Source organism: Aquarana catesbeiana, linkage group LG11 (assembly GCF_042186555.1).
Source record: "Aquarana catesbeiana isolate 2022-GZ linkage group LG11, ASM4218655v1, whole genome shotgun sequence".
In the NCBI taxonomy this organism is placed as follows: domain Eukaryota; kingdom Metazoa; phylum Chordata; class Amphibia; order Anura; family Ranidae; genus Aquarana; species Aquarana catesbeiana.
In genome coordinates this window covers 276,754,564-276,770,194 of record NC_133334.1, presented here as the reverse complement: position 1 = coordinate 276,770,194, position 15,631 = coordinate 276,754,564, and the positions used below count along the sequence as shown (strand labels likewise).

Genomic DNA, 15,631 nt, shown 5'->3' with positions numbered 1-15,631 from the left:
GAACACATGAACACATGCTAACTGCATTCTGACAGCACCTCTATGACCCACAAATGGAGCTTGAGAATTACATAAGCATGAAACGGAGAGTTAAGCTGGACATAGACGGATCGAAATTCGACCGGTTTAACTGAATCAGTCGATTTTTGATCCATCTGTAGGAAGTGATCAACTTCTGCACAACCAGCCTATCATTTTTTTTTTCTTGGACGATCACTGCCGGTGGCTATAGCTACCAACAGTGATCATTGTATTCTGACAGTGGAGAAAACTCCCACTTTAAGAAGACAATAGCGGTGTGGGAGGGACTGGCTGTGTTGATGGGGGGAAAATCAAGCAATTTTCTTTTTGTTTGCTTAAGGAGGGAAGTCAGCAGCACTGCGGGAGTGGGGGCACACAGAGGGGCCTGGGCAGCAGGGGGGTAACGTATAGTGCACAGAGAGGATTAATAGTGCAGGTGGGGGACAATTACTGGAATTGATCCCCTGAATGGCTCTCTGCAGCAGCTGAAAGCCAGCAGGAGGGAGAGGAGAAGAAGCCGGCTTTCAGCTGCTGCAGAGAGTGCCATACAGGGGATCGGTTCCAGTAAATGCTCCCCTGCTGTGCCGATCACCCTCCCTGCTCACATTCGATTCACCCTGCTGCCTGGGCCTTCCCCCTGCTGGCCTGGGCCCTGTACAGCAGGACTGGTGGTACCCCCTTATCCATGGCCCTGTTCATGGACACGGACGTGCAACCAATGTCGGATAGGAAGCAGCTGTATTAGAATGCATTAAGGTGAAAAACCACGAGAGTTTACAACCCCTTTAATGCAGAGAATGCATTAAGGTAAAAAAAAACCTTCAAGTGATATTAAAGACAATTAAAAAAAGAAAAGATAACAAACATGTCATACTTACCTGCTCTGTGTAATGGTTTTGCACAGAGCAGCCCCACATCCTCCTTTTCTCAGGTCCTCCCCTGGCGCTCCTTGCCCTTCTTTCCTGCAGAGTGCCCCCAGAGCAAGCAGTTTTCAGTGGGGGGCACCCAAGCAGGCTCGCTCCCGAGCCACTGCTCTGCGTGTCCATTGACACATAGAGCCACAGCCCCGCCCTCTCTCTCTCTCCTCGTTGGCTCACTGGCTGTGATTGAAATTGTCATTGCCATTGACTCCTGCTGCTGTCTTAGCCAATGAGAAGGGATAGTACCCAGAGAGTTGAGGCTCTGGGGCACATTGCTGGATCATGATGGGGCTCAGGTAAGTATATGGGGGGGGGGGCTGCACAGAGAAAGTTTTTTTAACTTCATGCATAGAATGCATAATAGTAAAAAGCCTTTAGAACCGCTTTAGTTTTATCTCAATTGTTTATTTCTAAGATACAGGTAGCCACTTGAGGGAGTATATATGAATCTAAATATGGAATAACATTCTCATGGCTCATATAAAACTCACAAAAAAAAAAAAGACTTTTATGAAGACGTTACGATATGAAGTAAAAATGTGTGTGCAGAGAAAGCAGCCCATTGGCTCCCTTTTAAGCTCCGTAGGAGAGTTGAGTCTGTAACAAGCCCTCATTCTAAGCCGTAACATCATGGCCGTGCTTCTGTTTGGGCGCGCGCCAGTTTCGTTTTCCGTCCTATGAGACTCGCCACTCAACGCCTGGCTTAGAGGCTGCTCTGACTGTGAGTGGTGTGGGCAGGAAGTTAAGACTGTACTTTTTAAAACAGTAAGCGTTGTGTATGCCCAATAATTTATATAGACATTCATTGGCTGAAAAAAAAAAATAGTTTGGCCGCTACCCTCGGCTTAAAGTTTATGTAGGTGTTATATGATAAGCCCGGCCTCACAGCCCCCCCACTCCTCCCCACTGGCCCCCCACTCCTCCCCACAGCCCCCCCACTCCTCCCTACTCCTCCCCACAGCCCCCCACTCCTCCCCACTGGCCCCCCACTCCTCCCCACTGGCCCCCCCCACTCCTCCCCACAGCCCCCCCCCCACTCCTCCCTACTCCTCCCTACAGCCCCCCCACTCCTCCCCACAGGCACATAATTCACTTTAGTAAAAGCAGAATGTTTTCAACTGCTTTGACTCTGCTACAATCTCGCCAAACTCAGATCCTTGCATTACATTTGTGTTTGTATCTGGGCAATGTCTCTAAAGCAGTGGTGGGCATTCGTTTATAATTCAGGAGCATTTTAGTCCAATTTTGGAGCCGGTGGGCATTTTTTTTTTAATGTCAACCAATATGACCAGCACTAGCAATTAGAAAAAGTTAAAGAGGAACTGCAGTCTGCTCACATAGTTCATAATAAAAGCATCTTTGCCATTCTGAAGCTTCCCTCCAACCACTTTGCATATTATTTTTATTTATACTCTGATTCTGTACTTACCAAATATGCTGCAGGAATCTCCTTCCACTAAGTCTGGCTGCAGCCATTTTAACTGTGGGCAGCTGAAGCTGCTGCCTGTTCACTTCCTGGATTTACACAGACACACAGAGGCACACCTCCAGCTCTGCAGCCCTGCAGCTCTCATTGGCCCTCTTATGACTCATCTCCCCTCCCTTCCTGGCAAACTCTCAGGAGAGTGAGAGAGAGAGAGCTGTGCACGATGTCATAAGTCTAGGCCAATGACCAGACAAGAAACAGGAAGTGGGCTGTATAAGGGATTTACTGGCAGAAAAAAAATGTTTTACTATCCAAAGTTAAATCAACAACAAGGGCAGAAGATTTAATAGATGGAAAGTTGAACAAATGACTGAAGGTCCGCTTTAAATGTCTTTTTTTTTTGCTTAGGCACATTGGTGACCTTGCACCTGGGATATGTCCGACCCCCCAACTAACGTCTTATATAGCTTGCCATTGCTGAGTAGATCATCAAAGAACATTCTCCACTCTTGTAACACAGAGGGAGCTTTTAGCATTCTGGACTTGTAAAGTAAAAAAAAACCCAGTGGCATAGGGTGGACTGGGCCACGTGGGCAGTTGCCCTGGGCACAGAATTCTTAGGGAAGCAAAATCATACCTCCCAACAGTCCAGGATCCCACGGGACTGTGCTGGGATTTCAACAACATCCCAGCGTCCCATGGATCTGGAGTCGTGTTGGTTCCACAATTTCATCTGGCAGGGGCATGCTACCACTGGGCACCTGTCCCCTTATCTCCTGTGGGGGGCACCGGATCCCCGCATCTGTGTTGAGCTGCACTGATCTGAGGTCAGTTTGAGGGAGGGAAAATTGGGCAGGGGAGCCATATGACCTGGAGGGGGGTGACAGTTGACAAAGACTTGTTCTGGGGGAGGAGCCAGAAAGAGGAACGCCCCCCTGTATTGAGCTGCAGTGATTTGAAGTCAGTTTCAGGAAGGAGAAATTCGGTTGAGGGCTGTATGACCTGGAGGGGGTGGGGGTTGCATTTAACAAAGATTTGTGCTGGGGTTGCACTTATAGTGGGGGGGGGGGGGTTAAGAGGATGTACTAGAGGTGGGATGGATGATTAAAGGGGGCGGGATTTGTGCTAGGAGGGTGGGATTGGGATGGGGGGAGGCGAGTTTATGCTAGAAAGGGGGGGTATGGGTTGGAGGGGGCAGGATTTCTAGAAGAAGAAGGGGAGAGGCTTTGTGCTGTGAGGGGGGATTGTGTTAGCAGGGTGGTATTGGGATGAGAGGGGATTTGTGCTAGAAGAGGGGTGTGGGGATTGGAGGGGGCGGGATTTGTGCTAGAAGGGACGAGAGGATTAGTGCTAGAATTTGGGGGAGGGTTTGTGTTGGGAGGGGGCCACAGAGATTTGTACTGGAAGGGGAAGATGATTTTGTGGTAATTCAGGAATAGTTTTTCTACTATATATTATAGATATTATATTCCGCTAAAAAGAACTCAGGAAGTACTAATGGTTCACAGGTTTAGTGGCACAATGCAATGGCAACCCACTACAAAAAAAAACTAAGTGATTTCCCGTTATTTGCAGGTATTTCTTCTCACTTCCTGTTTTGGGACAGGAAGTGAAGGTAAATCTCCCCAATGGAAAACAAGGACAAGGGACCTTCCCTTACTCTATACAATATGAAAAAAAAAAACGTTTTGCCTATCGTTCTACTGTAATTTCTACATACAGCGGGGAAGAATTCGCTTTTTATTGCTTTGTTTGATTTTGATCAGACATACACTTAAAAAAAAAAAAAAATAATCAAACGCAAATAACAAATGTCCACACACACATACTGAAAGAGATGTGCTGTCCTGGAGATCGTAGTGCTGAGCATCGGAGGCACAGGGTTTGGAATGTAAAAGAAAAAAAAATGAAAACGGTATTTTATAAAAAAAAAAAAAAAAATGTCTCTTTTGTTGTATTTGGTGCTGTCAGTCTAGCACTGGTAACATGCTTACAGGAGAGACAAGCACAGGGAGATGATGACCTCATCAGTGTGCTGCTGCTGCTTCATTTTCCAAGGGTTGGTGGAATAGTGAAGTCACCAATCTGGCAGCTCTGTCTGGCATCATTACAAATCCTTGGCTGATAAAACAGAGAGTGTATATATATATATATGTATATCTCTATATATATAGATCTATATATAGAGATATATAGATCTATATATATGTTTCTCAACTGTGTACTGTATTTAGCCGCTTGCCTGGAGTTTAGCTTTAATTGGCTCCAGTTAGCGATTTTAACAGATTTTCAAACAGTATCCTGCTTTTTTATGATATTGGAATTCTTTAAATCATATAATTAGAAGAGTGTATAGGTCTTCTGGGAGAGTTGTGGGGTCGCTGCCATGTGTGGGTGGCAGGATGAGATTTATATATAGTGTGTCGGGCAATGTGCGGTGAGGCTGAGGTTAGGAGAGCGGACTTGATAGTCTGCAATTAGCCTGGGCCTGAGCAAATCTCCGGCTGCATCTGCAGTTCTGTTTTAAAATGCCATATATTAAATGAAATGTGGCAGAAGTACATTGCTGTATGTGATCTGCACTGATGCATTTAAGCAAACCCCCCTTACAGCTCCTCCAAAACTGCATGATGACCCCTGTGCACAAATGGTCACAAATGAAAAGTGAAGACACTCTCAAGGTCCTTTGCCTAACCTAAATATTACTTATCGGTCCACACGGTACACAAGAATTCCGAATCTGGTGTCCTAAGAATGTTTTTTATTAAAGGTGAACTTCAGGCAAACAGTTAATATGCAGTGTATATATTACCAAAAGTATTGGGACACCTGCCTTAACACGCACATGAATTTTAATGGCATCCCAGTCTTATGCCCCGTACACACGATCGGACATTGGTTGGACATTCCGACAACAAAATCCTAGGATTTTTTCCGACGGATGTTGGCTCAAACTTGTCTTGCATACACACGGTCACACAAAGTTGTCGGAAAATCCGATCGTTCTGAACGCGGTGACGTAAAACACGTACGTCGGGACTATAAACGGGGCAGTGGCCAATAGCTTTCATCTCTTTATTTATTCTGAGCATGCGTGGCACTTTGTGTGTCGGATTTGTGTACACACGATCGGAATTTCCGACAACGGATTTTGTTGTCGGAAAATTTTATAGCCTGCTCTCAAACTTTGTGTGTCGGAAAATCCGATGGAGAAAGTCCGATGGAGCCCACACACGGTCGGAATTTCCGACAACACGCTCCGATCGCACATTTTCAGTCGGAAAATCCGACCGTGTGTACGGGGCAGAAGTCCGTAGGGTTCAATGTTGAGTTCCTCCACCCCAAACTCGCTCATCCATGTCTTTATGGACCTTGCTTTGTGCACTGGTCCAAATAATTTGGTGGAGGGGGGATTATGGTGGGGGGGGGGTCGTTTTTCAGGGGTTGGGCCTGGCCCCTTAGTTCCAGTGAAGGGAACTCTTAGGGTGTCAGCATACCAAGACATTTTGGACAATTTCATGCTCCCAACTTTATGGGAACAGTTTGGGGACGGCCTCTTCCTGTTCCAACATGACTGATCACCAGAGCACAAAGCAAGGTCCATAAAGACATGGATGAGCGAGTTTGGGGTGGAGGAACTTGGCTGGCCTGCACAGAGTCCTGACCTCAACCTGATAGAACACCTTTGGAATGAATTAGAGCGGAGACTGCGAGCCAGGATCTTCTTATCCAACATCAGTGCCTGACCTCACAAATGCCCTTCTGGAAGAATGGTCAAACATTCCCATAGACACACTCCTTGTGGAAGGCCTTCCCAGAAGAGTTGAAGCTGTTATAGCTGCAAAGGTGGGCCAACTCAATATTGAACCCTATGGACTAAAACTGGGATGCCATTAAAGTTCATGTGTGTATAAAGGCAGGCGTTCCAATACTGTTAATATGTACAGTCATGACCAAAAATATTGCCCCCCCACCCCTCCGCATTTCTGTTAGATAATGCACCACTTCGCCCACAAAATGTTTGCAATTACAAATGTTTAGGGATTCTCGTGTTTAATTCTTTCGTTTGTATTGTTATGACACAAAAAATGGAAAAACAAAAAGCCAAATCTGACACATTCCACTCAAAAAACTCCAAAAATTACCTGGAGAAAATTATTGTCACCCGCAATTTAATAATTGGTAGCACACCCTTGGAAAATAGAACTGAAATCAATGGCTTCCTGTAACCATCAATGAGTTTCTTTCACCTCTCTACTGGAATTTTGGACCTCTTTTCTTTTGGCCAACTGCTCCAGGTCTCTCAGATTGGAAGGGTTTCTTTTCTAAACAGTTGTTTTGAGATCTCTCCACAGGAGCTCTATGGGATTTAGATCTGGACTCATTCCTGGCCAGTTCAGTACCCTCCAGCACTTTGTCTTAAACCATTTCCGGGTGCTTTTTGACGCGTGCTTTGGGTCATTGTCCTGCTGTAAGACCCATGACCTCTGACGGAGACCCAACTTTCTGACACTGGGTTCTACATTGTACCCCAGAAGTCTTTGGTAGTCTTCAGATTTCATAATGCCATGCGCACAGTCAAGACATCCAGTGCCTGAAGCAGCAAAGCAACCCTAAAACATATGTGACTGTAGGGACTGTATTCTTTTCTTTAAAGGCCTCATTTCTTTTTCTGAAAATGGTAGAATGATGGGCTTTACCAAAAAGCTGTAATTAAGTTTCGTCTGTGAATATAGTGTGTTTTCAGTGACTGCATAGCTGAGTTATCATTGATCACTTAGTAGTTTTTTATATAACAATTTTGGATTGTTACTCTTCTATTTTTTATTTACTGCAATAAATGTAGACATTTGTAGATTATCCACTAGAGGGAGCTCTTAGTAGCTGGACTCAGGTTCGGATACACGGGGAGTGCATTGTTTTCAGTGAGTCGGTCAACTGATAGATTTGCATTGTGAGAAGGAGCAGTAAGGTACATCCATTGTGTAGCACTACAAAGCAGGAAGCAGAGCTTCAGCTTGTAATGAGAAAATATTGCTTCCTCCATTGTCATTAATAATTACAAATTATGCTAGGAACATTGTTTTTTGTTTTAAACATTCACACCTATGCCGACCATACTCGGAATAATCCTGCTGAGGTGTGAGAGGAAGTAGATATCTGTGTGACTTTAGGAAATGGACCTCCATGACTAAGCCCTGTGGGTTGGACGAAATGCGTTGGGGCATGTCCTGGATGGAGCCGGGCTGAAGCTGTTTACTATCTTGCACTTGAGTTCGTGTGCGGCAGTTGGATATTTTTTAGAGCTCTTTTCTTCCGCCTGCACCCAACAGTAGGAGTCACCGGACCCTTTGGTTGCATGACTAGAGAGGCACCCCAAGCTATGTATGGTTTAGGATTTTGGGGGCTTCTAGACCACTCTGTACGCTATGTGAGTATAAATCCAGAAATTTCTGTCTGCTGTTTTTTTTTTTCTTTTTTCTGTGGCTTTTCTGGTTAACAGAGATTTATTTTAATGCGAGAACGGAGGCAGGGGTGGTGGCGCACACTGTCAGAAACGGGCTGGGGACTGGAATTTAACAGGAATATTATTTTGAAATCTTGCGGGCTTGGGGTTTTTTTTTTTTTTTAAATATGGTGAAGAGAGAAATTCACGTGTTCTAAAACCTTAGCTCTGCTCCGTTCAGGTTGTGGGTGGATTTTGATGTGGACTGAACAGTATGACATTTAATTCTTTTTAGATGCTTTTGGTTTATTTTCTCCTAACCTTAGTAACTTGAATGGCCAGATAGGCCCATCCGCCTTATTCTTAGTAATGTTTTTTTTTTTTTCTCATTTTTTTATTCTCCCTTTTAGAGAAGCGACAGGACAATGGGAGAGTCTATTACGTGAACCACAACACGAGAACCACACAATGGGAGGATCCGCGCACTCAGGGGTGAGAACATGAAATGAGAAGTATTGATCATCAGAGGTTCCTGAGTTACGACTTGAGGAGAAAACATCTTTGTTGTCCATAGTAGCCAAAATTGGTTGCTGTTGCTATCTATCCTTCAGTAACAGTATGAGAAAGAAGTTCTGAGTAGTTTTTATTGGCAACACATGACACAGTATGTTCAGTTAGAACAGTGGTCTCCAAACTGTGGCCTGGGGGCTGGATGCGGCCCTCAGCATGCCTTTATCCAGCCCTTTTCCTCGCACTGGCGCTAATAGTGGGGCATAATTCCTGCTGCTGAAATCAACAGGAGGGCACTATTCCTCCCAATGACACCAACAATGGGGCATTATTCTTCTCCCTGACACCAATGATGGGGCATTATTCCTCTCACTGACACCAACAATGGGACATTATTCCTCCCCCTGACACCAACAATGGGACACTATTCCACTGACACCAACAACGGGGCTTTATTCTTCTAACTGACACTAACAAAGGGGCATAATCCCTCTTATTGACACCAACGATGGGGCATTATTCCTCCCACTGACACCAACAGGGGGGCATTATTCCTCCTACTGACGCAATGGGGCATTATTCCTCCTACTGACGCAGTGGGGCACTATTCCTCCCTCTGAAACCAACAATGATACACTATTCTTCCCACTGACACCAACGATGGTGCACTATTCCTCCTACTGACACAATGGGGCATTATTCCTCCCACTGACACCAATGATGGGGCATTATTCCTCCCACTGACACCAATGATGGGGCATTATTCCTCCCGTTGACACCAATGATGGGGCATTATTCCTCCCGTTGACACCAATGATGGGGCACTATTCCTCCCACGGACACCAATGATGGGGCATTATTCCTCCCACTGACACCAATGATGGGGCATTATTCCTCCCGTTGACACCAATGATGGGGCACTATTCCTCCCACGGACATCAATGATGGGGCACTATTCCTCCCACTGATGCCAATGATGGGGCATTATTCCTCCCACTGACACCAATGACGGGGCATTATTCCTCCCACTGACACCAGTGATGGGACACTATCCCTCCCACTGACACCAATAATGGGGCATTATTACCGACACCAGGACATTTTCTACTCCCACTGGTTACGGTCCGGTCCTTCTAAAGTCTGAATCATAGTAAACTGTCCCTTTGTTTAGAAAGTTTGTAGACCCCTGAGTTAGAAGAGCATGAAAGTTAGATATAAAATTGTTGCATTTGAGCTGAACACCAGACAAATAATTGAAATACACTTATCCGAAAGCTAAATTCCAGGAATTCAGCTTCTTTGTCAAAAAATGAAGGCACACTATGAGTTAAGTCCAAGGAGGTGCATGAAACCTCCTGGGCGTAGCTCTAATAATTATATCTGACAGCGTTAGAGTACTCCTGGAGGACGGCTTTTTATCGCTGTAGTTCAGGGAGATCGATGCTAATTCTTCTGAGCTCTGCATCTTGAACAGGAGAGTTGCTGCAGCTGCTATGCCCGCCCCTCCTCCTAACCAATCACAGAAGCCTTTGTATTATGTGAACACATTCACAAAATACAAAGGCTTCTGTGAATAGGGTAGGGGGCGGGCATAGCAGCTGTAGGTGCCTCTCACTTCCCTCAGATCCCAGAGTGCCTCTCCAGCAGAGCAGTAAACCTGTCTAATGTAGGTTCTGATTGTGGTCCAGTATCTAGATCAGCCTTTGTCAACCCTTTCACCCCAGAGGAGCCATTGAAATAATTTTGAGGTCTCGGGGAACCCCTGCTAAAATATATTTTTTGGTGGTCCCTTAAAGTGGGTGTCAGAATTGCCATCCTTACAAACAGCTAAAAAGGTCATTGCTGTCATGCTGTTGGCTTCGCCAATTGGTGTTGGACCCAAAACTTTACAAGCACCATCCATTAGGAGGTCAATAAATTACAACTCAAGGAACTTCTAGCAACCTCTGGAGGAACCCTAAGATTTTCACATAACCGTGTTTGAGAATGTCTGGTCTAGACAGCAGAACCCCTGTGTAATCCCTTTCTGTCTTTTTTTTTTAGTATGATCCAGGAGCCAGCACTACCTCCAGGATGGGAAATGAAATATACCAACGAGGGAGTTCGCTACTTTGTGGATCACAACTCTCGTACCACAACGTTTAAGGATCCCAGGCCTGGCTTTGACTCAGGGTAAGTATGATAACTACAGTTTAAGGCCGGCCTCTATATAGATAGATCATGTTTTTTTTTTTTTTTTCGAAAAAAAAAAGAAACAAAATGGACTTTCACATCCACATAATTGAGTTAAATGGAGGAATCCTCAGAATACAATAACACAGCGGGGACTCCTACACTATAAGGAAGCACTGCTCAGCACTGCAGCCGCTGATGGAATGAACATTTTCCAACATCCTGTTAAAAAAAAGTAAATCTTTAATTCTACTTCTGTAAAACAGGAGCGGCCATAGATGGATTGAAATTTCAGCTGCTCACAGATATTTCAGCTGAATTTCGATCCAACTATGGCCAGCTTAAAGTGGAACTTCACCCAAAAGAAAAAATTCCGCTTTAACCACTTCAGCCCCGGAAGGATTTACCCCCTTCCTGACCAGAGCACTTTTTGCGCTTCGGCACTGCGTCACTTTAACTGACAATTGCGCGGTCGTGCGACGTTGCACCCAAACAAATTTGACGTCCTTTTTTCCCCCACAAATAGAGCTTTCTTTTGGTGGTATTTGATCACCTCTGCGATTTTTATTTTTTGGGCTATAAACAAAAAAAGAGCGTCAATTTTGAAAAAAAAAGCAATATTTTTTTACTTTTTGCTATAATAAATATCCCCAAAAAAATATATAAAAAAAAACAATTTTTTTTTCTCAGTTTAGGCCGATATGTATTCTTCTACATATTTTTGGTAAAAAAAAAAATCGCAATAAGCCTATATTGATTGGTTTGTGCAAAAGTTATAGCATCTACCAAATAGGGGATAGATTTATGGCATTTTTTCAATGAATTTTTTTTTTTTTATTAGTAATGGCGATCTACGATTTTTATCGTGATTGCAACATTATGGCGGACACATCGGAAACTTTTGACACTATTTTGAACCCATTGTCCAGTGATTCTAACTGTGGGGGGGATGGGCTTCCACTGACATGACAGCGATCACTTCCCCCGATGACAGGGAGCAGTGGAGCCTTGTTTACATAGGCACCTCCCTGTTCTACCTCCCCACACCGCAATCGCGGGTCGCCGGCGAACATAGAGTTCCCAGGACCCACGGGCACGCTCCCACAGCGGGAGAACCCGATAGGCGGCAAATTTAAAGGGACGTATCTGTACGGCCATTTGCCTGCCTGTGCCATTCTGCCAACGTACATCTGTGTGCGGCGGTCGGCAAGCGGTTAAGGCCTCCTTCCCCACGTCTCATTAACAAATGGCACTTTATTTGGTGTGGTGGGGGGGGGGGAGTGGGGTACAACCAGCCAGCTCATAGATGGAACAAAATTTGTCTGGTTCCTGCTGAAATTTCGATCTGTCCATGGCCAGCTTTAGATTCCTGGTAGGCAGTGTAAACTCTGGTGCGTCTGTGCCGGCCCCCCACCGGCTCGACTGACATTGAAACAGGAAGGAAAGCGCCAACTTTTCTGTAGGAGCCGATCTCCTCTTCTGTTTTAGGTTTAGATCCATTCAGCCATTGGGTACTGAGCAGGAGGAGTGGCAACACACCGTAGCTGGCATTCCAAATTATCTGCAGGTTATGGGCAAGAAAGGGTGCAGGGGCTGCGGCTACTCATAACAGAGGGGGTATGGCTTTCATGTAAAAAAAAATATATTCTTTGTTTTCTAAAGGGTTAAATCTGGAGGATCACCCGGAGCCTATGACCGAAGTAGAAGCTTTCGTTGGAAATATCATCAGTTTAGGTTTCTGTGCCATGTAAGTAATCACGGTGGAGAACCTAAAGTACATAAACCGGACCAGTTCTTCAATGTGCAATTCTCTTACTGTCAAGAGAGACTTGATTTAAAGCAGGGATCTTCAAACTACGGCCCTCCAGCTGTTGTGGAACTACACGTCCCATGAGGCATTGTAAAACTCTGAGATTCACAGACATGACTAGGCATGATGGGAATTGTAGTTGCTGAACAACTGGAGGGCCGTAGTTTGATGACCCCTGATTTAAAGTGTATACTAAATCAACAGAATAAAAGAGCTTGAAGACCCTAGTGCAGGTAACTCCTTTTTACTTTAAGATCCAATAAAACGTAATCATATCAAAGACTCATCATCATCATACAACGAGATTACTATTTCGCCCTCCTGGATATGTTGCTGGCAGCTGACACTCCGTAGCACGCCGGGCTGATTGAGAAGCCGACAGGCTGGAGCGGTGCTCTGCTGTACTGACTGCTGGTCGGGAACACAGAGCAATTCAGGACAATGAGTTTCGGGGACATGGCCTCCTTTATCAAGTTGCTTTCTAAAGGAGGTCATGCCCCCCCCCCCCCCAAAAAAACTGATTGTCCCAGCAAGCTAACACCCTCTCTCCTCTACCTGTATGTCACCCCCTGTGCTTTCCGGTTTCTGAACAGAGCGACTCCTTCTGAAGCTCTCTGTGTTCTCAACGAGCTGCCGGTATGTGAGAGGGGGTCTCTGAGAGGCTTTAACTCTTTGTGGCCGAACTGTGGTTGAGAAATTAGTGGACTGAATTCTAGCAGGTCTTATATTGTGCAATAAGCGCAGTCACTACAAACTATACTTTGATGTCTAAGTTAAAGTGTATGTATGGGCAAAAGAAAGAAAAAAAAAACCTGCATGCAGTACATCTCTTCAATGCAAACTACAAACCCACCATTGTTAGTGTCTTGATAGCATACATGAGTTATTTATTTCCTCTCTATTTTTCCTTTAGTCAAACACACTCCCCAGTCATGTGAAGATCAGTGTATCACGACAGACGTTGTTTGAAGACTCTTTCCAGCAGGTAATACAGGAGATTGTGTTTTGATTATCACCAATTCTTCAGATTTTCTGTGCAGGGAACTATATTTATCACTGTGTCATGTATATATTATTATTTTATTATTCAGTCTCTTATAACTCAGTGTTTACATAGGAATCAGGATCAGTGGCGGCTGGTGAGGTTTTCCTTTGGGGGGGGTGGCAAACAAGTACACCCACCCCCCCTTCCCAGGCCCATGGCACGTGGCTGACAGACATCCACCCCCCGGCCCGCGGCACGGGATGGAAATGCATCCAGCCCAGAACTCCCCGCCCGGCCCGCGGGACTGACAGACATCCCCTCGCGCCAGCCTACCCAATCTAGGGCTAGGGCATCCTCTCCTGCCGTGCGGGCAGCGGCTCCAATGTCCGCTCCTCCCGCGGCCTCTTCCGTCTCCTCTCTGGCCAAAGCGTCAGGCGATCTCATTGGATGCCTAGCTTTGAAAGGAACAATCAGGAAATAGGTCTCACGACCTACCTCCTGATTCCCGGGGAGGAACTTTAGCGTGAAAATAGCAAAAATTAATTCGCTGTCGTCACACAACACCCTGTTTTTAAGCCTATTGGAGCCTCTGGCTCTAATTGGTGCTTCAAAAGACACCCCCTCCCCCATCTCCGCAATTGTAATTCATACGCCTGGCGTCTTGAAAGGGGCTGGGCACATGGACAGGGGGTGTCTTGAAAGGGGCTGGGCACATGGACAGGGGGCGTCTTGAAAGGGGCTGGGCACATGGACAGGGGGTGTCTTGAAAGGGGCTGGGCACATGGACAGGGGGCGTCTTGAAAGGGGCTGGGCACATGGACAGGGGGCGTCTTGAAAGGGGCTGGGCACATGGACAGGGGGCGTCTTGAAAGGGGCTGGGCACATGGACAGGGGGCGTCTTGAAAGGGGCTGGACACATGGACAGGGGGCGGCGGCGGAAGGGCAAAGAAAAAAAAACAACCCATTCATCTGTTTTAAGGTGGAACTCCTTTTGAAATGTTAGATTGGGCCAGCTTAGTTACCTAGCTGTCTATTGTGAATTCCAGGCTTGTACAGTAATGATAGGGGGTCGCTCTCTCGGTCCCTTGTGTATAAAGAAAATATCTTGTGTTATTTTTAGTGAATGCGAGGAGTTCTATGATTGGACAAAGGCAAATTGTGGCTTTCATCTGCCCTTCCTCCCCACCTTGTCCAATCACAGAACTCCTTGTATTCATTAAAAAATAACAAAATCCTTCTTTTAAATGGACGAGGTGCCAGATGAACGACTCTTATCATTCCTCTATTGGGATGGGTAGGTGCAGGAGCAGCAACCAGAAGATCAAAGTTCACACTGTATCTGGCCCAGAATACACACTGAGAATTTTAGCAGCCCCAGCTGTCTTCTGGACATTACATGTAAGCTGGCCCAATGCAAAATACAGAAAGGCGCAAAGGCCTAGTGCAGTACCAAACATACATTTATTGAGATTAAAACCAACAAGTGCATAGTCACAATAGTCAAAGGCAGAATTAGCAGTAAAAAGCACAATCCAAGTGGCAGGGAAGTTCTGTTAAAGGTGACAATCACAGGACCCTGTCACTCAGACTTACTGACGTGTTTCAAGGGACATGCCCTCTTCTTCAGAGCAAAAAAATAAAAGAAGAAGGTAGGTCCCTTGAAACGTGTCAGCTTGCAAGTCTGATTGACATCAGGGTCCTGTGCTTGTCATCTTTAACAAAAATTTCCCTGCCACGTTATGCTTTTACTGCTAATTCTGTCTTTGACTATTGAGACTATGCACTTCTTTTTTTTTTATATCAGTAAATGTATGTAATGCACTAGGCCGGTGCTCATTTTTGCTTTTGTTTTTTGCCTATGGTACTGGATCCCCCGGTCTGAGGAAGGCAGCATTGGCTAAGCTTACCTATCATTGATGGCAGTCAATATATGAATGGTTACCTATGACACCACCTTGAGATCTCATTGAATCCTTAGCTCTACGGTGACATATACATACATTCCAGTAAGCTGACCCAATCTAACTTGCCTGGAACTCCACTTTAAATTCTCTAAAACTTTCGGAGGAAGGTATAAGAATTTGTGTGGTAAAAATATGAATGCAATCTATAGACTGGGGGGAGAACCTCTGGGGGAATTTAGGATGGAAAAGGACCTGGGGGTCCTAGTAGATGATAGGCTCAGCAATGACATGCAATGCCAAGCTGCTGCTAACAAAGCAAACAGAATATTGGCATTAAAAAGGGGATCAAGATAAAATGATAATTCTCCCGCTCTACAAGACTCTGGTCCGGCCGCACCTGGAGTATACTGTCCAGTTCTGGGCACCAGTCCTCAGGA

General features: G+C 45.4%; 1 protein-coding gene across 1 annotated transcript in view; it reads left to right on the top strand.

Annotated features, from left to right (window-relative positions):
• Positions 1-15,631, top strand: part of WWP2 (WW domain containing E3 ubiquitin protein ligase 2) — a 124,112-nt gene that overhangs the window by 88,789 nt on the left and 19,692 nt on the right. The window contains exons 10-13 of the mRNA XM_073605872.1: positions 8,224-8,305; positions 10,367-10,495; positions 12,158-12,242; positions 13,219-13,290. Of these exons, the coding sequence (XP_073461973.1) occupies positions 8,224-8,305; positions 10,367-10,495; positions 12,158-12,242; positions 13,219-13,290 (368 nt within the window). The remainder of the gene's footprint in view (positions 1-8,223; positions 8,306-10,366; positions 10,496-12,157; positions 12,243-13,218; positions 13,291-15,631) is intronic.